A 26,850-nucleotide genomic window follows, 5' to 3' on the forward strand; every position below is an offset into this window, starting at 1 on the left:
GATCTCAATATCAAGTCAAGAGGCAGGTGTCATAATGCCGCAAAACAAACGTACTCGAGGTTCCTTGTGTTGGCCAATCAACAAACAAACATGCCCCCAAACAAGCAGCAAACTAGCCAGTAAATTTCAGCAACCTACTTGCTCGCGGTATTGCACGGACGCTGAAGCTATGGAACCATCAAGGTATATAACCGTCACAAGTCGCATGGATGCAAACGTTATACGAAATTGTCCGGACCAATACTTACCTTAAAAATTGTACATGAAGATTGTATCATAAAGTTTATAATTACATTACGGAAACCAATCAAACTGCAGCGTACTATGGTGCTACTTCAACGAACACGAGAACTGAGTTGTTTTTTATTGTTCGGAATAATGCAATTTCATTCGTTCTCTTGAAAACAGATGGAAGTTCCTTTTTTAATTTGGAAATATCTGTAAACTTTACTCGTGTTTCGATTTTTTTTGCACAAGCTGACGTCGTGGCAACCTGAGACTCGTAACAACGTCCACCTGCTTCTACCTAAACACGAGCAAACATTAGAGAAGGTGATTTGGGTTAATAAACCTAGTTATGCGCGCAGAATCAGCCTATGCTGTCAAAATAGGCTATATTCTCAAAGAAATGACACATAGTTGATTCCAGGTTTGGCAATATGGTAATGGTCGAACTCAAAGGTGACGGATCCGGGAGTTGCAGACTTTGTACACTCTAATTACATGCCGTATTTGTTTGTTTTGAACGTACTAGTTGTTTATTGCAAGCAGTTTACTAGTCCAGACTATATAAAATGTATCATCAAGAAGCAAAGTCCTGGAAATGTGCTTTTAACTAAATGTTTTCGGTTGTATCATGATATATTCTAAAATATTGCACTCAGGGCGTTGGCCTACACGTTGGCGCTTTTATTACAAGTTAAACTAAATAAGCTACAAGTTAAATATGCTTCGTTCTTCTTTGTAATAGGATATCCCTCCGCGTGTGGGTGTAAGGAAGGAGCACGAAAACCTTAAGGACTCAGATTTGAGTGCGTTGAAATCCTTAATTAAGCAAAGCGCTTTGATAGTCGCGAAACTACCCACCGTCCCATTGATCGCAATTTGCCACACGTTTCCCAACAGACTGCAAAAAGACGTCTACACTTCTAACTGTGCGCACTCTTGTTCGAGGCTGCAAGGCCAGCTCTTTTTTATCCGGAGTGCGTCGCGTCGACGCCTTGGCTTCGAACCTGGCGCGGCAACATGTGTCTCTCGCACCTGCATTTTTTTCCCTTCTTATTTTATCGTCAACAGGGTACTTGTGCCCAGAAAAGATAATGTCCTTCTCATAATGTGGTAGGTTTTAGTATCTAGGTAACTGCTAATGCTCCGGTAAACCTTTGAATGTAGCCTCTTAAAGTGTTCTTCTTAGCATTGATTCACATTCAATGGTCTGACATATCCAGGAACTACGTAATGTTTATATTCCTCTTTCAAAAGATGCACTTTTTTATCAGTGAGCAACTAACTTGTTTGAAGAAAAATCTTAGTCGTGGAATCAATGTTTAGGCAGCAGTGCAACTTTAAAAACCTAGACAAATATCCCTTATCTGTTCTCCATCCCGGAGCTTTGGCAATATTCGATGCCCTATTAACCTATCAGAAGGGTCCCAAAGTATCTAATCTAATTTCCGAATTTAGTCGAGTCGCATACAATAAATAGCATAGGTCCGCAGGAGGTCTGGGAGACATGCCGTCAGAGCCACTCGACATTAAGCCCCACAGGCAAGCGGATGTGTTCTACCTGGAGGCGCTACTTGGGTCTGCGGGTTTTTTACGAAAAAGTCGTGCTTTCGCAATCTAACCCTTTTAAAGATTGTCAAGTGCGAAAATTCGGAGGGAAATGAATCTGCAAGGTGTAATTTTAATTGTAACCGCCTTCCTACTGGTTCACTCAAACGTAGACGCCTTAACCAGACCGTCATCCATCCGACTGGAAAACAACGGCTACACGGGTATCGTGGTTGCCATTCACAGCAGTGTCGCAGAGAGTGATGAACTTATTGAACGGATTAAGGTGAGTGAAATAAGTTTTCAAAATCTGTTATTTCCGTTTTTTATCCTCCAGATTTCGACCCGCCATTATCCCCTCTTGCTATCTTCATGGGTTATTTGAAAAAAAAAACCCACAGTTTTCCTGTAGTAAAACGGCTTAGGCAAAGCTACTTATAAAAAGTTGTCCACGGACAATATTCTTTCAATGTATTTGAGCCAAGGTTGGCCAAAGGAAAGCAGAAATGTGTTTGTTTTCTAAAGTTCAGTGCTTTTGCCCGCAATAAGAGTGGACCTCTTTGCGTTTCTGAGGAAAATGCTTTTGGTATCTTTGGATACCGCTGCTCTGACGAAGCTGTGTCCAGGAAGTTCAAGACAGTCAACTAAAATATTAACAACGGCTCTATCGCAGTCTTGCCTTGAGTTCTACTTTATCACACACTAGCTTAGTTCTTAAATCCCATCATATACTTTTACGACGATGCTTGTCTTTTTCTTGGACGGACCCCTCCCGAACGCAGAGTTTGAACTCACCTAAGACCAAGACTTGGTGGTGGAGGCTTCAAAGTGAAGTTACGGGCTATTTTAGGGCACAATTCGATGAGCTTTACACAGAACTACAGTGTATTCCTAGTTGCTCTGCCCATCTTATAGAGTCACCCAGTTGGCAATCTGCAAACAAAGGAGTTCTTTCCTTTTCAAGTATATTGACCCAAATCCCAAACCTTAAGGGGAAAATAAATTGTGAAATTAGCACAAAGTCATTGGTGTGTTGACCAAAAGGTCAAGCCTCATTGTAAATCTCCTTTCTTCAAATCACAGTACATGTTCACCGAGGGGTCCAAGTACCTGTACGAAGCCACGCGCAAACGCGCCTATTTCAAAGAAGTCACCATTTTGGTGCCCAAATCATGGACGCCCAAGCCAGAGTACCAGTTGCCAGGCAACATGACGTTCGACTACGCTGACGTCATCGTGGCGCCGCCCAATCCCCGCTGGGCTCCTCTGCAGTACACCAAGCAGTACCAGGGGTGTGGCAAACAGGGTGTTCACATCCATTTCATGGATAAGTTTTTGACAGATCCTAAGACGGAGCACTATTACGGTCCTCTAGGTATTGGCAACAGATTTTTTTGGGGGGTATGAAATTTCCTTGATAATATCAAAAGTCTTTACGTGTATTTTCCTCTGTCCTGTTAACAGAGTAGCAACACTGTATCACATTATTGGATATCGACTCATTAATTATTAATGGTGTTTCCAAAGTTTGTACTTAACACAAGCATGAGGCATTGAATTAATAGTCTTGACTGTCATTAAAAACCTTTAGAAAATTAATACATGCATATGCATGATATCTTTTCAATGAATATCGTCATGAAAAAACCCTATTCTCACAGAAAGCTAGGAAAAGAGCTAAGTGAACTGTCGTTCGACTTTATATGTTTTGTGCCACGTCATTCATCTGAAGCGTAAAGAAAAGTATCATCCGGGTATTTGAACTAAGCCTAAAATGTATGTACGTTAATAAATAATTTTCTCTTTCAATGCAACTTGCAGGGCGCGTGTTCGTTCACGAGTGGGGTCATTTTCGCTGGGGGTTGTTCGACGAGTACCCGGATCCTGTTGGTGACCCGGACAACTACCAAGAGTTCTATTTCTCTTCTCTTACGCAGCAGTTCGAAGGAGTCAGGTATTGCCAATGACCCATTTCTTCAGACAGACATGTATAATTGCAATTCATCAAACAAATGGATAAGCGCCGAGTAGGCCTATATCCTGCGATGTGTACTGTTTTCTCCTTATGCATTCAATTTCGGTACAGGTGTTCGTACGAACACAACGGCATCCCCTTGATCTTCTATCCGGATTCCTACCGTCCTTGCGTTGGTGGTCCAGATACTGGGTACGAGGATCGCTGTGTGTACTATATATCGACCAATCAAGATAAAGTTTCGTCTTCGATCATGTTTTCAACTTATCCTCTAACCCCGGTATGTAGTCACAGTTTTTGTAATGTGTATTATTTTCTGACAAACAGGTTGCTTTCTTCAAGCTGCTTTCTTCGTGGCTAGGACATTTATTACATGCAAAGCGTCTTCTCTTGTTTGTGATTGTACCATCTGAAGACAGCTTGAATAGCGTCTATGGCAGCAGCTGCTCTTCATCTTGGTGCATTCATGGCAAAACTTCAAGCATGCACAGCGTCAAAATCCTCCATGAGACATGGACTCGTAGTACACCTCAGGAGAAACACAATCTTCAATGGCAGGCTGCAGCAACCGCTATCCGCCACACAACCCACTGGCTTAGTTCGGTATATGTGCACGTTTTATTGCAAGCCTCATTCGCAACTTTCGGATGCAGCCAAATGACTCTAATCGACACAAAGCGTGAAAGCTCATGAAAAAACACGTATGCTCTATATTTTTGCAGATCAAATATTTTTGTGACGACGATACCTCGGACACCCCCAACCTGCACAACCGAGAGGCGCCAAACAAGCACAACCGTCTTTGCGGAGGTCGCAGCAATTGGGAAGTATTGCAAGACCATCAGGACTTCCGAAGTAAGTAGAGTTGGGGGACCATGGAAGCAACATATTACAACCTGCTCATAAATTCAAAGAAAATATCTGGATGTTGCATCCCAAGTTTAAATGATCTCGAATACATATTTGCTGGAGAACCTTCCCGACCCCCAAATTAATGCAGTTCGTGCATTCTTCAATTTTTTTCTCTGGTTTCATTGCTACCATTTCCTGTCAGATAACTCGAATCCACCTGTTGACCTGAACGAGGACGATTTAATACCAAATATCACAATAGTACAACACCAGGATATCCGAGTGGTGCTTCTATTGGACACGTCTGGCAGTATGTCGGTGAGTTTGTTTGATCAAGCTCAATACTACAGCTCATTGGTAATTCCTGCAAACTTGTTCTAGTTTAACTCAGTAACGAAGTGTTTCTGCTCCCAAATAAAATCTCTCAAGAGAAGCAAGTTCTGACGTCACATTCAGACTAATTGTTTCAACCCCATTTTGAAGCGATTAATGCAGAGGTTCCATGCTTTTGTGGTGGTGTTACACTCGTGGTCAGTGCTTGTTTGACCAATACGATGACGTTGTGCTTTTCAAAATGCATGGACGTCTCAAGTAATGGTGTGACCTCAGATTGGTGTGTCCCATTTTGATTGACCTGCACACTTAAAATTTTTTGCCCTCGTCACGGTTTTTATTTTACTTTAGTCCGGCAGTCGTTTCGAGAAGATGATCAGCTCATCGGCCAAGTACATCTCTTACACCGTTTTAAACGGTAGCTATATCGGCATCGTAGAGTTTAATTCTTTCAGCACAGTTCTCGAACCTCTAAGGCTGGTTGCCAACGATACTGACCGCCATGCTCTCCTCAGCTCCTTGCCAACAAGTCCCGGGGGCGGTACAGGCATTGGCGGCGGTCTCTTAAAAGCAGTTCAGGTAAACCCTAAACTAAGGGGCCGTCCACAAAGTACGTACGCACGTAGGGGAGAGTGAGCTGGTGCCTTTGTGTACGTACACCATGCCTACAGGGGGGGGTTAAGCCAGTGTGTACCGTACGCAAACCCAAAAATTACCTGTAATGAATCTTCATCCAATCAATAGTCTTTCTCGTACAAATAAATTCCAGCATCCGCTTTTCAGCGTCGAGAAACCACTCAAACGTACCGTCCACCCCACCAGTTATCCTCCCCTGCCAACGCTCTTTGTTAGTAAACAGCAACATTACTCTTGACATAAAAAAAGACCGACGGCGTCTTCCGGATTGCGTACGCGCACAGGGGCGGGTTTATGATTTTTCATTTTCAATGAAAATTCATAAATAAATATATCCCCCCAGTATAATGTCAAAGCCACATTTCTATTGACTTATGCGACTTGTGCTCACCAAAATGATAAATTCTGAATCAACATCAAAAGGCTAGATGCTAAAAAATGATCATGGCAAGAGTTTCCTACATTTTGGCAAATTACAATTTGCTGTGTCATTAAATCAAGCTTAATCCTTGGATGACATTACTGTTTCAGTCATGAATATAGTCATTATCAAGCGAAAACTGAAAAGGTAGGTATAAAAGCAATGTTACTGTAGAGCAGGTAGAAATAACATACAAATGAAAAAAGACTAACGGGACAAATTGGTACATTTCAAAGATCGTATAAATTATTCGATCTTTTTATTGCAAAGACTCTTTCGGAGGGAAACATGGATTCGGCCGGTGGTATAATTCTGTTGATAACAGATGGACAGGAGAATGAAAGCCCATCTGTAGCTGACGTCATGGACGACATCATAGAGTCAGGGGTCGTTGTCTACACACTTGCCTTCACCCAAGACGCTGACCACATTTTGCCCAAATTGTCAGAAGCAACAGGTAAATTAATTCCCATGCAGTTGATCGCCTTTTCTTGTATTGCATTCGCAAATCGACTTTAGATGTACATGTATAACAATATGAAACACATCGACTAACATCATAGGCGTAATTCATCGAGTGATTAATGCTGTTTGAGAAAAATGGGACCTCCAGGATATGATCGTGGAAGGTCATGAACAACACGGAAAGAAGATGTGCGTTCAGCGATGACAAGACCTGTGAATCATAAGGTCGGGGAGCGAACAAGGCAAAGAGATGTTGCCTTAAAAAATCCCTACCCTTATCCTAAGACAACAAATCGACGTGGCAATGTCGATACGAATGAATAGTGTGGCAATCTAGACGTGAAAATTGTAGTTTACGGGTAGCGGTCATTTAAAAATGAATGTATCAGACTCGACATTTTTCCAATTCGTTTTAGGTGGAAAAGCGTACTTCTATTCGAACGACGGTGGTTCTGAATCCAACGCTCTAGATGAGGCGTTCGCTGCCACCATGCAAAGAGGTGACGTGGGTGATGCCGATAAACGCGTGCAGGTGAGGTTGTCGAGTAAACAAAAATCAGCAGTTTTGAAAGCTTGGGAATTTCTTGACTCATTAAATTCAGTGTTGACATACATCACTCTATGTTCACTTTCACTTTCAATGGTTACGTTGTCTCATTCTGAGGGTTTTTTGATGTTCAGTTGATGGGAACGTCGTGGTCTTTGGCAAGTGGAGAGGCAAGAACTGGTAGCGTTTTCCTGGACAGCACCTTGGGCAGAAACACAGAGTTTGTTTTCTCCTGGACAAAAGAAAACAAGCTGGGTATGTTGAATATATGTTTTCATTACGAGTTGTAACGTAGAGGCAATATTGGGTCTGAAACGCCATCACTACAAAAAGTATCTGCTCACTGAAGATTCTTTTGCCGACATTTTACGTTGCAGCCATCAACGTGACCATCAAATCTCCTAACGGGAGTTTCATCTACTGCTCCCACGACTGCTCAGACGTCTCCTTCAGAATTCTGTCGGTTTCGATTCCAGGACAGGCTGAGGTACAAAAATATACGCACTTGCACTACTCAGAACGTGGTGAATTGTGGTGCTAAACTTTTATGCAGCAGGGTACCATGCCAGTATATTGGTAGTATAGTGGGGTGATTAATTAAGATTTCAAAAGATGATAAACTCTGCACAGAATCCACCATGCAAAACGACGACTGTGTAAACTTTCTACTTGTTCCGTATATAAAACCGATTCTTCTTTACACCTCAGGCTGGGCCCTGGGAATTCACGGTGTTTAACCTCCTCACCTCGACTGAAGAGGTGACAATCACCATTTCGTCTCACCCAGCCAACGATGACGTAGAGCCCATCATTGTGACGTCAGAGCTGAGCGATTCCACCGCGGCGTTTGCTTCAGGCGAGCCCCTGGTGGCCTATGCAGAGGTCCGTCAGGGTTTCAGCCCAATGATTTACGCCAACGTCTGGGCAACGATCGAAAGACCGGGAGGATATGATCCGATCAAAATCCAGCTACTAGACAATGGTGCAGGTATGCAGTAATCGTTTGTTGATATACAAAAATAATCCCTCTAACCCTCTACCAAAGCATAAATTATCTGCACAAACCATGGGTAAAGCTGAAAGTGCTTTTATACACAAAAATTATGATGGCGTCGCGATACCACTGAATACCTGTTCGCAAGTGTGACGTCACTTCAGTTTAAACCACGCCCACTGTACAAGCACTGCACGTTACCTACAGTACATGTACTGTACATTGATCGCCGGCCGTTAACGTGGAACCATGGAACCGGAAGTTAAAGTGCAACTTCTGCGATCGTCCAATGGGAGCCTGCGAATCGTGGCGTATCCGCCTTTATAGCTCGCTCTTACGAACCGGGTGCGGATAAGCATTTAAGAAGCCAGGCCGCACTCCCTGCATGACGTTACATTACCAAAAGTCACTATACCCTAAAACACTACCCATTTGGAACTCATTGCCCGAGTTACTGCCCCTTCACCGAAAAAAAAAAATGAGCTGGATGACCTGCATACATGTACATATCTCAGAGATTAGTTCGCAAGCCGACTCCTTGCATAGTCGGTGCCAACTGTCATGAAAGCGGGATAGCCACATCAGGCGTTTTCACGGCAAGACACAGATATAGGCCGTTTTCCAATACTCGACTTGGGCTCCGTTTGAGGCTTCAACTGTTTTTACTTCTTGACTTTGAGGCTATAAGCGCAATAGTAAGTCTGATAGTGCTACGAAACATCAATTAAGATGCAAAAGAGCCAAACATTACAGTATTTCAATTTAAACGCTTCAGGCCCACTATCGAGGGTTGGATTTCTACACGTAGCCTCCGACGGAGACGAAGTTGAGTATTGGAAAACGGCCACAGATGACGTCACTACGCAAAACTCACGTTGCATCGAAAACCCATTTACAGAACGGACACACACACTGCAAACAGGGCGGGGGTGGCACACGTGCACGTTGATTGACGGTAGTGCGTTGGTTGCTTTAATCCATTCATTTTCGCGACTTCGTGTATATCAAGAAATTAGTCTGAAGAATCGCTGATGGCACACCTAGTACCTACATGATGACATTGATGGAGTAAGTACAATGGATTTTGCTTTTATTATTCCACACTTTACGGGAATAAAATTCATAGGCCTATCTTCAGTTGAGAGTGATATGAGACTTGGAGAAAGGAAAAGACCATGTTGAGATTAGGATCAACACCAGACTGCCTATACAGTGCAGTACATGTGCACGGCCCATTTCTGTGAAAATGACATGAGTACCTTTAGTAGGCCTACATGTATATGCCCACACATCTTGCAAACTAATATCTCTTAAGTCGTTAATTGGGTCTGATGTTCTCCCAGAGCCCTAGATCCCCCGTACGTACATACTGGCTGACTGGGCCATCCCATGAGCCCAACAAGCCCAACTTCACTTTGGCATGCTGTGCACTGATATTTGAATTTTTAACAATTGTCGCGACTGCATCAGGACGATGTGGATTATTCTATAATAGTCTGAGCAACTTGGACTCTTACGAATTGCTTTGTTAAGATTTGGATGATGTAGGCCTAGTCCAGTGAAACATGGCAATGAATACACACTGTATACTCATCAGTCATGTCAGTGTGAAGTCGCCAACTTGGTCTGGAATCAACTCCATCTCAGGTCAACTCGATCCCAAGTCAACTTGCAGGCGTTTCAACTCTGTCATGTCTGTACATGTACATGTGGGCCTACTGACATGTGCATGAGATGCCTGGCCTTATATATTGCATGTACATGTACACTTTATGTACAGAGATACCAACGTACTGTATGTTCGCCAATTAACCCTGACACAAATGTCAATGAAAACCTGATTCCTGATATATATTAGTAACTTCTGTGTTAAATTGTCAGTTGCTGTGGAGATCAGTGGATTTTCAAAGACTCAGACTTGAACTCAGACAAAGACCCTCCGGACGCAGACTCGAGCAATGAGAACTTGGCTACCAGGACTTAATCCAAGCCCCCTCCCTGATGTTTAACTTTATTTTACCACAGAAGACTGGTGGTCTATGAGTTTAAATGTCTGTGGTGCCGCGGCATACGCAAAACTGGAAAACAGGACATGACAAGGTTTGGAACGCTCCTTGCTATGTTTGTAAAGGTAGGCTACTTGTCCAAATACAAAAGGATTTGCACGGAATCATGCAAATACATTCTGTTCATGGAATTTTGAAAGTTTTCATGATTGACTTAGAAGGTTACAGTTTTAATGAGTTGAAGTTTGTACTGTAGTGTGACATGTTAGAGCAGACTACCAGAAGTCATTAAGTCTGTCATGTATCCGTGCTGGGTACGATGTCCATGAGCAGGGCGGACGTCAGACCCTTCAGTTCTGGGGGAAAATGTAGATAAGTGACACAAATTCCAATTTTTTCAATCAAATTTTCCCTTGAGAATGAGAGCAACCGTTAAGCTTGAGATAGCCAGGCTAAACGAGGTTTTTACACCAAATATCACGGAGGGTGTCCTCATCATTCTTCCGTTTTCTTCCCAACGATCATGACCAATGACCATGCCATACATTTTGTGCGCACCACACAGTGCACATGCAGAGACAGCCAAGGGCAAGTATAGCCGAGCTAGTTCCGCATGTCATTTTGACTATTTTTGGAGGTGGCTGTGTTTAACCTGTCACAGCTAGCAAAGCACTTGGGCTGATGGTATCACTCCAGCCACACAGCTCAGTGGCCACTCATGCGATAATAACAAGATTCCTACCCCCTCCTGGATAAATGGACAAACCATGGACACACTGGTCCATTGGCTCACACATGTGAGCTGAGCATGTGATGTACACAGATTGTTCAGTGCAATGTGATTGTTGGGAAGAAATCAGGAGATACCTGAGTAAACCCTCCAATTTTTTAAAATAAAATTGGTCTTAAAAGTCTAAAAATTTGCATTATTTACACAGTTTTCAAGAGCTGTACATGTAGGCACATGCACGTTAAGGTTGCTCTCATGTGGAAATTTGATTTAAAAAGTTGAATTTGTGTCACTGGTCATGATAGGTATACATGTACCTCAAAGGCTGGATTAACAAAAGAGATAGCATTGCAACCCTGTATAAACAAACATGGCCGAAAGTCACACAGATTAGTGACTTCAGAACATCCTGTAGGCATACCCCACAGTTCTAGGTTAAACCTCCTAATCATGGCAAATACCTTTTGTCCATCAATCATGTTCTTATTGTCAGCCTGGGCCTGTCACCTAGCCCAGATTAAACGGCACTTTCGGTCTCTTCAGTTAGGGTTATGTGCATGTATAAGATCTGGGTGGGACCCTAGGGCACAATTTTCCTAGCAATACATACATGTTCATTTCAGAAAGAATTCCATGATGTATGGTGATGTACACTTTTCTGAGCTTTTCCTCCCGCCTCTAAAACTGAACATCTCTTCATTGTCCTCTTCACTCATTATCATCCTGTAATTGGCGCTAAATGCACTGTTGGATGATTAGATAAATAAAGGTGTGTAAAAAGGCCCTAGATATCCAAAACAAAATGAACAATTCTATAATGCTCACATTTTTTGTTATTTTTTTTTCGATTTTTTTATGATGAAGTCCACTCTGTTGTCACTGCTGAAGTTAACACCTAGAGTCAGCGATGACATCCGTATTTTATCTCCTTTTTGTTCTTCTCAAGAAGCGGGCTCAAAAGAGACTCAAGTTCCAGTGAGGCCCCAAGTGACAGCCACTCTGACAGTGATGAGGAGCAAGAACAGTGGATGGAGAAAGCAGCAGGTAGAAAAGCTGTCCCTTGTCAGTCGTAAAAAAGGGGCTGTGTGAGCGTGGTACGTTGGATATTTTACAATGGTACCAGAATGACCACAAAGAGTTATTTAAAAAAACTCCAGAAGGCTTCTGGAAAAAATGCACCTTGATAATATTGCAAAATATGTTAAAGGGGGAAGATTCCCTCTCCCCTCCCCCAGCTCTTTAGGGTGAAATTCAGAGGTTCATCAAGAAATTTGCACTCACACAGCCAGAATTTTCACTATTTGTCAAGTTGAGAAAGCAATCACTGGGTACCGCCTGTTGTTTGTACAGGTGTCAGCTGGCTGAAGATGGACCTTTTCCGAATCGGCCAGCTTAGGCTGAGAGAATTACACAAGTCCGTGGCAAATGACTGAAGCCACTCACTTGTGGCTTTAATCATCCAGCCTCAGCCACACCTTTTGGACATTGCCTTAAAACCCACAACTCTGCTAGAGACATGCTCAAGCAAAAGTACATTTATTACAATGCATACAGACATAACTGCTCCCTTTTTGTTACTATAATTTTACCAGGTGTTAAAGGTGATAGCAGCGTGGTTGGTCCCCTGCCTCTAAGCTCATCTTCTGGCATCACTGCCCCGGAAGAGTAAGCAATCTCTTGTTTTACAACAAAACTAGTCATGATTTTGGTTGTCGCAACAATTTGTTTAAGGGTACAGTCCACCATTTGCCTTTTGTGGATTATTTTCCCTTGAAGCAACAAAATTACTCAAAATGTTAAGGGGGGAAGGCAAGAACAAACCTGCTGAAGATGAAGTTTCAGCTTAATAATGAATGCTCCATATTCTGAGAAAACTATTCCAGGACTTCAGATTTCATATCAAAAGTTGCCGAGTCCTGTTTTAAATTGTGCCTGAATTCAGCACCTGGGAAACATTCTCATATTCAGTTGAATGCAGCTACACCTTGTCACCCCCCTGAACTGATGAATTCTAGAAACTGCTAGTGTCTGTGTATCGTGTCAACACTTGTGCGCATTTCTAATAGTGACTTCCCCAAAATTTGAAAAGGTGCCTGCTTGAAATCATTGTTTCTGATGATTGTTTGCCAGAAAGAAAAGTTTCTCACAGAATTTAGTCCTCAATTTAAACCAAGTATGCTTTCCAACAACAATTTGGATACCTGTTGGATAACTGCAAATGATAGACTGTACAGTACTTTGAACCCATTTGTCCTTGTACAGGGTTCCCACAGTCATTGAAAATCCTGGGAAAAAGTTGTCCCGGAAAGTCATGGAAAACTCATGGAAAATTGGTCTGAGGAAAAGTCATAATTGTCCATCAAACATTATTTGGCCCATTGGTCTTTGTATTAAAGTTCCAACCTGGCACAGTTCGATTTTTCTTACTCATAATATTGCGATATTATTACAAGCCATTAGTAGGAGCCAAGGTGCACATTATGTGAAATTCAGATAAATTCCTTACATCCTGTTGTTTAGTGAATATTTTAAAAAGCAAATTTTTTTCTCAAGTTTCATCTGATTGAGCACTGAGAACTGTGTTTCCAAAACATTTCAAAAATGAAGTTTAAACATTAAAATCACATACATTATGAGGGTTCGTTTAGGCTTTTAGAAGGTGAGAAATGAATATGGACAAAAGTTTAAGTGTTAAGATCTCTTATTTAAAGAAGGATCTACTAAAACACAAAACAAGATTAATTGTTGCAAACACTTTATAACAGTCATCATCCCAAATTTCTGATTTGTATCCAACTCTACAGACTTGTGCACACTGTTGTAATATTTCTGCCCACACTTTGGGGATCAATCGTTGATTTCTGTAGGAGCTGTTGGTCCATACATGTAGATATTTTAGGCTTGTGGTCTTCTGGGATCGACATTACTGTAAAGAAACGCCCTCTACTTGTTAGGAAAAGTGAAAGACAATTTTAAGTGTTTAAAAATGTCACGTTTTGATTCACTAAAACCTAAACGGGTGTCTGGAATAATATTTTAACAAAGAGTACAAGTCACAAATGCTTTCAGAAGTAATAGGTCAGCAGTGTCAAAGGAATTCTCTTGTCATAGTTCATTTTCTGACATGAAAATGGATGAAAAGCAATAGACACTAACAGTTTTTTCATGAAATAAAATGTGTAAAATAAGGAGCATACAAGGATCCTATAATTTTTGAAGAAATGTTTCAATTTCTGCTTCAACTTATTTCCTTTTGTGGTTAATTTCTTCCCCAGACCACCTCATATGAAAGCTGTGGGTATGCCCCAGGAGAAGCAAACTACGATGCTGATGAGAAGAGAGCCCTCGCCTCCTTCAACCTGGAGAGAAGGAAGGTGGAGGCCAAGATCCTATGGGACTTCACGGAGATGATTCATGAGAATGTCAAGGAGAGGCAGTAACTCAGATAGATGCCAGTCCTCGCCTCCATCACTGAGGAGGAACAGTTTCAAAGATTGCATGAGGAATCCTCATCAGAATCTTAGGCACTGATTCACTCAAAGGCAAGGCAAGGACTCAATCTTTTCAGAGATGCAGTTCCTTGCTTCTACTTTAGTGATGGAGCAAGTCTATCTGCATTTGTACACTACTCAAAGGATCAAAGGATCATACATAGTGACTAATTATTTATACAAATGGTACTCTCATCGTAAAAATGAGCATCATTTAATTTGGCTATTTCCTAGCATCAAAACAAGAAACTTCTGCTACAGAGTACTGAAGTCTCGTGACACTGAAAAAAACTTTGGTCAGCACCTTGTCTAGGTCCTTTACGGCCCAGAAAATGATTTATAAAATATTGAGATTCAACCAAGTAATGTGAGGGCGCTGTTTACAAGTTAGAATGATGTCGCGGTAAAGTGAGGGCGCTGTTTATGAGTTATAATGATATCGCGGTAATGTGAGGGCGCTGTTTATGAGTTAGAATGATATCGCGGTAATGTGAGGGCGCTGTTTATGAGTTCGAATGATATCGCGGTAATGTGAGGGCGCTGTTTATGAGTTGGAATGATATTGCTTTAATGCGAGGGCACTATTTGTGATTCTGAATCACAGAAATGAAGTACCTTGAAGATGTTTCTCAGCATCAAAAAATTACTCTGTTAACCCTTTTATTCAGTAAAATAATGCAATGTCTAACATGTATCTGTTTGCAAATCTTCCCCCAAACCACATATTATTATAATATATCTGTAAAATGACGATTGATAAAAAAAATTCGAATTCGTGGTTGTCAGGACATTAAAAAAACTTTTCCACAGTTTTCCTAAACTTAAACACAAAATGGTAAGAGGTCCAATATGTCCTAAGGTGAGCCATGTTAGTGTACATCATTTTGCCACTATAGGGTTGTATAGCACTGGCCAGTCTCATTCATGTCATTGTACCCCCCTTCTAACTCTCTAAGACACTCCCAGTCTCTCACCGCCTTGCCTCAGAGTCATCCCATCCTTAATTTTTGTGCAAAGAGAGTGAAAGGTGGCCATTTTGAAGTTTTGCAATACCTGAGCAATACACATCACCAAATGCTTTTTTACCCTTCTAGTTAATTGAAACACGACTAACCAATTGCTTTGTCTCACATGCCATGGTGCTCAACCAACCATGAACATGAGCTTCAGTGTAGAATAAGTGAAGTCAGCAATGAGGTACACACCTGGCTGAAATTTTCAAATGTCTGATCCTTTAATTTTTTTGAGTAGTGTATATTTGTATGCAGTACAATGCTGCTATAATGAACAGGGTAGGGTCCATACACAATGCTTGGTGTAGCATCTCCCCAACTATTGCGATTTCATTGGTACTGTTTCAAGCGTCGCATTTTCATAGGCCTAAAAATCGAAATGTTCCGATTTCCATAAAAAAGGGGTGAAAGTCCTGGCAAAAGAGGGCGCTATTTGCCAAAACAGAGAAGGGCCATTTGCAGAAAAAAGAGGGTGCTATTTCCTCTGTTGAAATGTCAGTTGTTAAACATATAACTGTGTGTTCTTGTTCATGTAAAACCTAGATTCTCTTGTGCGGCTGCTTGTTATTGGCTCATAACATGGCCATTTCAATTTCGGAGTTTATTGACATCTTAACTTTTGAGTCACTGTCATCAGTCCTAAATTTTTTTCTATAAAAGCAAATTTGTGACGTTCAGTAAAAGTGGGCAGAAAATTTGGAAACAAGAGGCATGTTCGGTATACCGAATTGTTCAATATAGTGACGTTGTACTGTACTTACATCCAAATTATTCATGACTTAATTAAGAGGGTACTCTGTCAATTGAATACACAATTGGTCAGTTTGCTTTTGAAGGACTATTGTTCGCCTTTGATTTGTTTCTTTTCAATGTAACACATTGACTCATATTTAAAAACATTCGTGTTTACAGTTCAGTTATCAAGATGCTACACATGTACTTTAAAATTTGCAAGTGTTCCCATTCAGGCAGACAAAATACCAGCACTGGTCAATCAACCCAGTGCCTGTTCTGAATCTCACTTTTAACAAGTTCGCCCCCAAACAGAGATTTGACAAATGGGAAGAACCACTGACATAGGGCTGAATAGCTCATAGCACTGGTACGGTATTTCAGAGGTTGCAGGTTTAAATTCTGCCCCATTTAATTTCCTTGTTCATCTTTATAAGCTTTTCCTTGGACAAAATTCTATGTGTATTTTGTATTTTCCAAGTTGCACACCCATATTGCCAAAGCATTAGAAAAAGTCTTTCACTTAAAATTATCACAAATCTTCAAGTTGCAAATTGTTGGCTCAGTGCTGAAAGGTCATTACTGCAAAAATGTAATTTTTGAAAACACTCTAAGGGCCTCACTGCATGAAAGAAATATTTGATTTAAATAGTTTTTATTTTTTAGTCATAAAACTATTTTTTTGCGGCCAACATGGTTAAATTTTAACCAATTCTGTTTCCCAAATTAATGTCTAAAACAATAACTTTCACTAAACACCTTTCAGTGCATTCTAAGGACCTTTTAGCACTGACATAAAATTTGTTTCATTTGAAAATATTACCTTGCAAAAATGCTTTGTGTGTATGTGAAACAATCACCATATATTGCTATAACCAGTTAATTTCTATTTGCAAGTGAAATAAATGCCTATTTATTTAAACTAGCAGAACAACTTGTTGGTACATGTACATCGATTTGTAAAACTGTAGTACTTTGCCACTTAACCCTTATCCTAATCTGGACCATTTTCCACTGCCAGAGTTTAAGATACACCTGTTTCCATCTTTAGATTTTACATTACAGCCTCATCCTACATGGAAGCCCTGCCAGTCTTAAACATCTTCCTAGCTCCTTATATAAAGTTCCCTCTTGGGGCCTTTTAGTCTCAATCTTATAAGGGCTACAATAAACCCAATAGCAATATGGAACCTTAAGAAGCTATGTCCTTCAACCCCATGGGATCCTCAGAGCTCTAATACTGACAGTCCCAAGCCCTCAGCCATCCACTCTACCCATCCTATCAGCTCTCAGACTTCCAGCCCCATGGACTTCCACCCTTGCCCATCTCCAGTACACAGTTTGGCTGAAAAATATTCTAAGTCCAAACAATGGAAGGTTTAACATTTAGAAACGAACACATTTTTTCAAGAAAGTGCCGTGGCATAGTGGTTAAGAACACTAACTGCTATGCACAAGGACCTGGGTTCAATTCCAGGTGGGCATGCACAATTTTGTTAAAAAACTTAGTAAAAAAAAAAAAAAAAAAAAAAAAAACTTCCTTTTCCGGGAACCCCGGGATTCGAACCGGGATCCCCTGGCCTGGCAGCCAGCTAGCTAACCACCAGGCCAATTGCCTCTTGATAAATAAAAATTCGGAACTTATATTTAAAGGTTCGGATTGCGCAATTTCAAAAAAGGTCAGAGGGCACAGCACATTTGCCTGTATTTAAATAACAAAAACATAAATTTCAATATGTTAAAACAGACAATAGACCTTGCATGTATTTCAGGTCAAACATATATTTGCAAACCTTTCTATATTTACACTTCCAAGTGTTCAGTTTTATATCATGTACATGTCACTAAAAATTCAACTCACTGAAAATTCAAAAGCCATTTTCGTAATGAAAAGAAGCACAATATATAACCCTGCATGGCTGTTCAGGGTTGTTTGGCTAGAAACCCTGCCAGACACATCAATCTGCATCATTTGTCAAAGTAATGATTTGGTTGCCCAGTGTAACTAACAAGATCCTAAAGGTCACCTCTCCCTAAGGCCAAACAGCCTGGGAGTCAGTGGTTGCCAGCCACCACAAGATCCAACAGTGGCATTGTTAATTGAGACCAGTTCCCACTGTCTCAACATGTATGACCAGTTAGTTTGGCTGCTGTTGATTGCCTAGTGCATCAAAACAGTGTATCAGACTTCGGCTGCAGCTGGTTGGGTTAGGGTCAAGGTCGGTAGTTACAAAGTGACACATGCAGTTGTCTCCATGTTTTTTAAAACTCCTCTTCTTAAGGTTGAAGACTGCTGGCCCTCTTTGATTCCACAATCTGACAGTCTTGCTTGGACCTTCATCAATGTTCCAAGAGCAGATACTTTATGACAACAGGCCTGATCTGTGAAATTAAAAAAATCATAAAATGATGTAACTAATCACCCATTTATATTGGAAAATTTTCTTTTTACAAGACAAATATTCATATTCATGTTGTTATTTTTAAGGTGCTGCAAAGAAACTGTTAAAAGATTAAAACTGTGACTTTCATCAGTAAATTTTGGGGGAAATTATAACCCAAAACAGGTTTACCGTCGGTTATGGTCTCAGCCAGAAAATATTTGTCATCATGTCTACAACATGTGTAACATCCAGCACGGTGCAGTCTCTTTAGTTTTTAAATTAGTTCTCTAAAACAACAGAAATTAACACAGAACCATACTTTTTCAAGTTAGGTTCCAGCTGTGACAAGTTACAGGGTCCAAAAAACCCAGCTTTTTTAGCATTCACTAGCACAGTGTGCAAAACAGAACTATAAGTGCATGTTCATACACGTACACTCAGACTTCAATCACTGACTCTAGCAGACAGGACTCAAGCAGAAAAGCATGCACACTCCAGTTATGTGGAACAATACATGACATGTAAGTTGACTTGTCTCTGCTGATCCACCTCACTGAGTATCATGGCCACACTCCATGTATGTGGCCAAATTAGATGCAAAGAAGGGGAACTCTAAACTCCAGCTATTTGCAAAAGTGTAAGACCACCAGGAATTTTACTGTTATTTCTGTCACTGGGCCTGCATTACATTGTCTCATTGAATGGTGCATAACATCACTGTAGTAGTGCTATCTGTATACCCAATGGAATGAAATTTTGGGCAAAGGCGTGGCTTGTATGATATTTTGTCTGTAAGGCAGCATGGGTAAAAAAGAGTAATCACAAAAGTCTGAGTAATCAGAAAAAAGGAGGGCTCACTGAACAGACTGTTAACATTTCAAATTATGGACTTGTAGTCAAATAGCTGTTTAACCAAGATATAAAGGTTACACACTGCCAAAATAAACATAAGTTGCCATGATTGATTGGTTTAAGTTTGGTTTTTCTTCAGGTTGATGCACTTTGTACGAGTGGTCCTAAACTTTTGCAATGACTGCACTGGCATACTACATACTTTTACAGGCATGAAAGCCTAAGGGGAGCTACTCTTATGTTACAAATTGATTCATTGAAACACATGATAGATGCACCTTAATATCTCAGAGATCATCACATCTGCTGGTGTCTGGAGTTGTACATGTTCACTGCCAGTGAAGATCTTGAGCAAATCACAGTCGTAACAAAAGTATGGTATCAAGATGATAAATAATTCACCAACAGGCAAGATGGTCTGAATTCGCCATTCGGGCAAATTGAACATGATAGGTTGCTGGGGGAATTAATCAAAAAGGCAACTGAGAAATACCTGTATGTGGCTGATACTGTTCACAGCCGGGGAGCTTTATCCCATTGTTTAAGCCTTCCTCCACTTGTTTCTAGTTTAGGAGTACGGCCACTTATATGGAGGTATAGTCCACTAGCCTGGCCCAAATGAAGTTGAGTCTCTTAATTGTGCCACTCTTCGACGTTTCTTTGACTTTCCTCATGCATCACTGCTAAACCTCTTCGCTGAAAAACTTTGAATTCATTCAGTTACAGTAAATAATGATATTATAACCTTTAAAATACATGCTACTGATCACCTCTGGGAACAATTTTGGTGTCATGAAATTTAAAAACCCGAAATTCAAAACCAACACCATCCAGAATTGGCAAAAATTCAGCTGACTGTTCCCTATTTCTGGCACACTTGAACAAATGGGAAGAATTCCATATACGAAGTTCACTGTAATATCGCGTAATTCAAAATTGACCCCTAAATATACATACATGTACAAACTTATTTTCAGAAAATTCACTGTGGGTACATTTTCAAAGTGTTCATTTTGCACTTCAAAAATATAAAAATGGAAATCAGGCCAACAGACCCACATACAGTATCGACGTGATTGCAAAGGCTTTGGAAATCAGTAAAACCTTCCTCCATGGTACAGGCTGGTACAGTGACAGCACTCAGTAGCAAGTGTGTGAAGTGAACTCAAACCATTTTTGTCTCGTATGATGCGGGCCTAAGTAGGCCTACATGATTATGGATATGGTATGCCTATCCAAAGGTAGACCTGTAAACAGGGCCCGACGTACTTGTACACTCTAGTCATGTAGACCTTTTTCCAGTGATGTAAAGATTGTGCTGGACCTGTGATGTGTTGTGATGGTGTAAGTGCTTAGTATTGTCATGGTAATCTACCTAGGCCTATTCAAGATAAACAAGTCAAGCATGCAGCGTCCACATGTGTGCTTGCACGTGGTTGAAGCTGCCCATAGGTATACATGCGATCACCGTGGCCAAGGCGGTCCACACGTGGTGGTATTTTTTACATTTAGTCACGTGGGTGAAAAAAGCTCTATACTGGTCCCTGTCTCAATTCCTGCTTTCATAGGGATTTCTTAAAAACTTTATCCGGGATATCCACGGGCATAACTAAACATCCGCTTGATTTTATGAGCTGAAATTGCAGCGGTGTGTTCACTACTTACGGGGTAAACTATCCTCTGGGATGCTAACTGCAGAAAACTCGCCTTTTCCTCGTTTGGAGGAAAAAATGTTGCCTTTTTGTTGCTGTTTTCCCACTCCAAACGAATGTTGCCCCACTTGCAAAACTGACGGCTGTTCCGTCATTTTCGTGTCATGTCACGTACATGTACAGTGCGTGCCGTGATACCAATGATTTGCCGCAAGCAGTGTGTGACTGGACAGGGAACCAGCCAAGGGCGTTTAGGACTAGGCGACTTGTGTAAATCATAGAGGAAGGACACAGTATATACCAGGCATGAAATGGGACAGAGGGGTACCCCCCCACAAGTCCAATTGCCAATACACACCCCAGCCTATTGTCATTTAACACATCCCCCAAGATGTTTGAAAAGAATTCCTGAGATACCAGTATATCAATGACCAACATAGGGGTTTTCCCTGTTCTGTAAGCCTTACTTTGCTTCATATGACACAGGAGTTTGACCTGCCCGAGCTGTGACATCTAATCTGCCATGATCGATGCACGGCATGTCCATATACCAGATGAGAGCACAGCGAACGCTGTGTCACAATCTATATGTGCAGTAAATTGCCCTTAAAGCGCTCTTTCTTCTGGATTATTTTGGGAATAAATAGCCCGGTTGTTTGCAACATTTGTGTTTTGTTTGAATTATTTTTATTATTGCATTTGTACAAAAGCGTATTTTATGAGATTTCGCAATCACTCAATCCCTGTGATGAAATGGCGCATTTTGTTCCTGATGAACTAAGCTTTCCAGTAGTAATGAACATTTTGTTGGCCAGTCTTAACCAAATTCATACAAAGTCTTTGAACACTGATGTATTGGACGGAGGAGAATAAATTTACAAACTTTGCATGGATAATGGAACAGTGTATCCAAATTTAAAAAGTTTATTTACGATAGCTAAAGTAGGTCTAATATCAGGCATTTTCTCTCTCTCTATTTCGTGGTCACAGTGATAATTTGTATTTAATCGCAAGCAATTGCTACAAGTACAACTACAAGTATTCTTAGGATATTACTGGCCCCGCTTGTCCGGCTGAGATGCAGGCAGTAATCAGGCATTTTTGGAATGTTTTCTATAAATTCGTCTGACTTGGCGGCGCCGGCGACAATCATTGTACACTTAGAAGTGCCTGAGTTGCACCTCCTTCTGTGTCCTTCCTCTATATGGTGAAAATGTAGTGTACACGCAATGTTAGAATTTGCCCAGGTGGACTCCCTGGCCGTACTACGTTACAGAGGGAGTCCAGGATATAAAGGGTGCAAAATCGGGCGAAAATTTTTGTGAGTAAAATTTTCAACACTTATACCTTTCCAAGGAGCCAGTTTCACGCCTGTAACTCCTATGCATCCTTATCTCCACAGCTGGTGGGATAAGAAATTCGACACATCACCACCAAAGACAAAAAACGGGAAATTGAAGTCGGAAGTAACGTTAATTCTTGCCATTGTTGTGGGCTTTGTGGACTGTTTTCAGCCGTTCTCCAGTGCAGTTCGTACAGTGTGTGCGCGCAGCTATTCGGCGTACGAGATTCCGACCTGAGTACACACATCAAAACTACATGTACTCTATGAATTTTATTCCTGTAAGGTATAAGTGTGGAATAATAAAAGCAAAATACTTCGTACTTACTGTAATTACGTAGGTGTTAGGTGTGCCAGCGATTCCTCAGAGACTAATTTCTTACGTGTTGTCTTGATGATACACAAAGTCGCGAAAATAAACGGAATAAAGAGACCACCGTGCGCTAAGTACATACTACACACGTGCACGTGTGCCGCCGCACCCACGTGTTGTTTTCAGTGTGTTTGTCTGTAGTCGGTCCGCCATATATCTATGTTCTGTAAAGGGGTTTTCGATGCAGCGTGAGTTTTGCGTAGTGACGTCATGCACGGAGTGCCTGCAGTTGGCTAAAAGTGTCACCCATGTACATGTATGTTAAGGTATCGTAACATGAGACAACATTTGCAATTAAGTTGAAACGTTGCTGTCCTGTGAAGACATGACCTTCAACTTGCATAGTTAGTTGCCCCCATATAACCTTTGTATTTCTCCCTAGGGTCGGACGTTACGAAGAATGACGGAGTGTACTCGCGATACTTCACCGAGGTCACAGGAGTCGGTTACTACGGTGTCAAGATCGACGTAGATAATAACAACGGCAACGCCATCATCATTGACTCGGTTCCCTTCTCGAAATCTCGACCCATCGTGGACCCAGAGGAAGCCCTTAATATGACCGATATTGGTAGAGCCTTTCATTTTCCTTTGCGTGTGAAACTCGTGAACGTGCCGGTTTCCTTTTGATATGCCCTTTTGACAAAGGCGTAGATAATTTGGAACTACTTGGACATGGGTAGACCGAAAATTCTATCTATACCACAGAAAACACACTCGCTCCACGACATTTTGGGAAGCTCTTTTGGTCTTGAGCAGTGAATACTAACTGATGGTTGGCCAAGGCTACATCATATTTTCACGAGCTCAGATTTTAGTTCTTCTCTCCTGTTTACTCCACTAAATCAAGTTCTGTCATAAGCACCAGTGGCTGCGTCACTTTTTGAAAGTTAAAAACGCGTCTGGCAGACGCTCAATACAGAGACACACTTAAATGTCCTGCATTCAGAAAATTTGCCAGCTGTACTTTTTACAAGGAACTCAGTTGGAAATACAAAAGCTGAATACTTGTTTTCCCTTTCTGTTTCTAAAAAGACTTTGCTTCCTGAAGTCTTTTAATCCTAAACGAGAATCGACAGATCATGCATGTTGTTGAGTTTCGTTGTCTGCCTTGACTCATTCTATTTTGGTGATTTGCTAGGCGGTGTAAAGATTCCCGCACCAGGTGCCCCTCCAGCGGAGCCAACAGGCAAGCCCGCCCCGGCATTCAATCGCGGAATCTCAGGCGGATCCAGTCGAGTAGACGATCTACCTTCAGGATTCTTACCCGGTGACGACCTGTTCCCACCTGACGACGTGCTGGACCTCAGGGTCTCAAACACTTCCTTTCAAGACGGGACCGTGACGTTGGCTTGGACGGCTCCAGGTGATGATCTAGATAGTGGATCAGGTATGTTGAATCTGAATAGTAAAGTCTACTAAATATAAACTCATACCTTCTCTTTGCGATAGTACCCCCTCCCTTATTAGCCAAGGGGAGAGAGAGAGAGTATTTGGGGCTGATGGGGGCACTGTTTCAGTTTTGTATCGTGTGCCTGTACATAGACAGTATAGATCCCAGTGGTAATTGGCTGTGCGCCCTCCACGCTTCAGGCAAACGAACATGCAAGAACATTCGACGAAATGCGCGAGATGGCGATCATGATGGCGTTGGCTGCTCTGTAATGCCATAGTTACATCTACACGCCTTGCACCAGGATGTTTGACATCTGGCTTGACCAAGCTTTTGTATACTGCAGACATTGCATGGATGAAGATGATGATCACCTGCTGCGAAAATGATCGGTGCCCCTTTGGGTGTGTGCAACAGAGCAAATTTGAACTTGGTATAGATATTATATATATAAGATATAAATATAATCTTCAGATCCAATGCTCTCTCCCTTTATGCTTCTCAACTTAGTTGTAGGGGAAAGGGAGAAACGATCAAGCATTAACGTTTTACATTCCAGCCTCCTGGTATGAAGTCATCCGTGCTGAGTCTATCCAGGCCTGGCAGAACGACTCCACTCCGGATTCCCATTTGATCCTCAACTCCAGCCACATCCTGCAGGGGAACCTCTCTGCGCCTCAGGAGTTCGGCAACGAAGAGGAGTTTGTGGTCCTCGCGCCGGTACCGGAGGATGCCACCGTGGCCTCGTACGCGTTCGTGCTACGAGCTGTCGATGACGCAGGGAACCCATCTGGGTTCTCCAACGCTATTCAGGCCGTGCTGAGGGAGTACGTTCCTGAGCCGTTACCGGTGACCACAGATCGGCCGGAGACTACTTTAACACCACCACCCTCCGGGTCGGAGCCTACAGATCTTCCCAAGCTCACGGTAACACGACCAACCTCTGTTCCGGTGACCACGGATCTGCCCCTAGTCACAGCATCTCCACCCTCTTTGGGGCTCCAGTGGTGGCATATTGCCTTGATTACAGTTGGTGGTTTAGGTACTTTGACTCTTCTGGTACTCGTAATAGCGTGTGTGGCGTTGAAGTCCACTCCGTCAAAAATCGCGCCAACACCGGTGATAAACGTGGAGGAGGCGGGCCACGTTAACTGCATGGCTTTAGACGACTTCAACGAAAACGTGCTGTAGAGAAGTAGTGATTTAGACGGTCTTGGGTGAAGCCACTGTCTGATTTTCCTTTAAAAAAATTGATGACTTGACGTTCTAGATTTGGCGAACAAGATCCTAAAGTATGAAAAAGTTGAAGGTTTGTTGCTTTTTTCTATGTTAAATCTTCGTGGATGCTTAATATAGAAATATAAGTTTTGAATCTGCAGTTTTGTTACCATTTATTATGTCAATTGTTGATCTTGGCTCGCAGGACATGTCTTTTAAAAAGCTACGGTAACTGTCTTCGTAGCTCTCTTTAATGCTTTTAGATTTATTTTGTAATACCTGAAGTTGCACTTAGATGCCAATGGCATTAGATTAAGTAATAACTTACCTGCGTGATCAGTAGTTTGCACTGTATAGCGGTTACAACATTTGTACACATTGAACATGTTTGCAGAACACTCGAAAGTCATTTTGTACGAGCGTCCGTCCCCTGTCGCGCATTATTTTACGGTGTCTTGTGGAATACTTGATCCCCGTGAAAAATGGACATGGATTGCAAACCTGAGGTGCGCATGCTCTCATGCACACTAGGGCTAACGTGAGTCCATTTTGTTAACAGAGTACCAATCCCCATTACACCGACCATGTGGCGGTGAAATGGCACTTCACATGTCAGAAATTAATTTGAAATACCTCTTATGGCAAAAGCTCTCCGAACACCAAATAACTGCATGCAATACGTTACTTTTAACGTTCGTTTATCATAATCATTTAATATTTACCATTATTTATTCGTAGAGGAAATTATGCAGTTCTCACTTGCGACATATTTGTATCAGTAAAACATGATTTTAATTGGAAACGATTAATTAAATAAAACCATGTATTTACACAAATGCTCTTACAACTTGAATCCTTAAACATTTTGTCACGTGGCTTACATTTAATTAAGGGCCCGATATTCGCTGCCGCCTCTCGCTCTTTGCACGCTGCCGCAATAGGCATGTAAGGCCTCGAACTGGCAGCTTGTACAATCGCGTCAATGCAGCTGTTTAAATATTGTCCAATCGCATAGTATAAGAAATAACGCAGCACACGCAAAATTACTAAGTGCGTAACACCGAACCAGCTATATTCAGTGTGTGAAGCTGCTAGATCGAGGCTCTGCATGCCTATGGCGGCAGCGTGCAAAGACGGAATAGGGTTTGATGTTCAAAGAAGTTATCTAATGCATGGGCATTTACAGCCATGTATTGCGATCGCAAGCTTGGTGTCGGTCCAGCAATTTTTCAGTTTTACAAACTTGATTTGAAAAGTACCGAAGTGAATACGTCACACGCACAATGAGCCAGTTCTGTATTCCAACAGAGCTTGCTCAGCCCGAGACAATTTGGGAACAGCTACGCTCGTGCTTGGTGGTCTGTCAAATCAGCGCAACCATACGCTGACTCACGCGTGCGCTTTGTTCTCAAAGACTTTGGAATTGTTGAAATACCGAGCTTACTCATTATATGTGTAAAGGGTATTTGCGTGAGAACCAGCGCGTGAACCAACACGCGCGCGTACTCCATTCGTTTGCACTACTCACTTCCTAGTTCAAAATGACGCCACATTATAAGTGAGATCAATGATGACGGCATAGAGTACCGAAGTGAAAACGTCACACGCACACTTATGTGTGTAAAAAGCGTTAGCGCGAGTACCCGTGCGTGAACCAACGCGCGCGTA

General features: G+C 41.7%; 2 protein-coding genes and 1 long non-coding RNA gene across 6 annotated transcripts; 2 read left to right on the plus strand and 1 right to left on the minus strand.

Annotated features, from left to right (window-relative positions):
- The first annotated feature begins 1,200 nt into the window (after positions 1–1,200).
- Positions 1,201–26,029, plus strand: LOC110991161 (calcium-activated chloride channel regulator 1-like). Of its 2 annotated transcripts, XM_087149201.1 has the most exons (16): positions 1,201–1,338; positions 1,947–2,059; positions 2,857–3,148; positions 3,595–3,727; positions 3,860–4,028; positions 4,471–4,603; positions 4,803–4,918; positions 5,285–5,512; positions 6,261–6,447; positions 6,872–6,987; positions 7,137–7,257; positions 7,380–7,489; positions 7,711–7,990; positions 22,954–23,142; positions 23,713–23,961; positions 24,524–26,029. In XM_087149201.1, the coding sequence occupies exons 3-16, from the start codon at positions 2,860–2,862 to the stop codon at positions 25,153–25,155; spliced, it is 2,952 nt and encodes a 983-aa protein (XP_087005327.1). In that variant the 5' UTR covers positions 1,201–1,338; positions 1,947–2,059; positions 2,857–2,859; the 3' UTR covers positions 25,156–26,029. The 2 variants fall into 2 exon arrangements, with proteins under 2 accessions (XP_087005327.1, XP_022112073.2); XM_022256381.2 differs by lacking the exon at positions 1,201–1,338 and having other exon boundaries at positions 1,715–2,059.
- Positions 8,011–15,450, plus strand: LOC110991171 (uncharacterized). Of its 2 annotated transcripts, none has more exons than XM_087149203.1 (5): positions 8,011–9,064; positions 10,022–10,096; positions 11,682–11,776; positions 12,325–12,397; positions 14,008–15,450. In XM_087149203.1, exons 1-5 carry the CDS (start codon positions 9,048–9,050, stop codon positions 14,141–14,143), a joined length of 396 nt encoding a protein of 131 aa, XP_087005329.1. In that variant the 5' UTR covers positions 8,011–9,047; the 3' UTR covers positions 14,144–15,450. The 2 variants fall into 2 exon arrangements, with proteins under 2 accessions (XP_087005329.1, XP_087005328.1); XM_087149202.1 differs by having other exon boundaries at positions 8,012–9,064; positions 11,679–11,776.
- LOC147795964 (uncharacterized) lies at positions 16,340–22,958 on the minus strand. 2 transcript variants are annotated; one of them, XR_015428408.1, is made up of 2 exons: positions 19,698–22,958; positions 16,340–18,350 (listed from the first exon to the last, which is right to left on the minus strand). It is a non-coding gene; the product is annotated as an uncharacterized LOC147795964 (long non-coding RNA). The 2 variants fall into 2 exon arrangements; XR_015428409.1 differs by having other exon boundaries at positions 19,483–22,958.
- Positions 26,030–26,850: the final 821 nt, after the last annotated feature.

The sequence above is a fragment of the Acanthaster planci genome, linkage group LG19, assembly GCF_054643075.1.
Source record: "Acanthaster planci isolate LZ-2023a linkage group LG19, COTS_SCS, whole genome shotgun sequence".
In the NCBI taxonomy this organism is placed as follows: Eukaryota; Metazoa; Echinodermata; class Asteroidea; order Valvatida; family Acanthasteridae; genus Acanthaster; species Acanthaster planci.

What these genes read in the sequence shown, in the direction of transcription:
- LOC110991171 (XM_087149202.1), top strand. An exon ending in GGAAAACAGGACATGACAAG is followed by an intron (nt 10,097 to 11,678) that starts GTTTGGAACGCT and finishes GTTCTTCTCAAG; the next exon opens with AAGCGGGCTCAAAAGAGACT. An exon ending in GGCATCACTGCCCCGGAAGA is followed by an intron (nt 12,398 to 14,007) that starts GTAAGCAATCTC and finishes TTTCTTCCCCAG; the next exon opens with ACCACCTCATATGAAAGCTG.
- LOC110991161 (XM_022256381.2), top strand. Translation starts at nt 1,886, where the DNA reads ATGAATCTGCAAGGTGTAATTTTAATTGTAACCGCCTTCCTACTGGTT. An exon ending in GTCTCTTAAAAGCAGTTCAG is followed by an intron (nt 5,513 to 6,260) that starts GTAAACCCTAAA and finishes TTTATTGCAAAG; the next exon opens with ACTCTTTCGGAGGGAAACAT. An exon ending in CGATTCCAGGACAGGCTGAG is followed by an intron (nt 7,490 to 7,710) that starts GTACAAAAATAT and finishes TTTACACCTCAG; the next exon opens with GCTGGGCCCTGGGAATTCAC.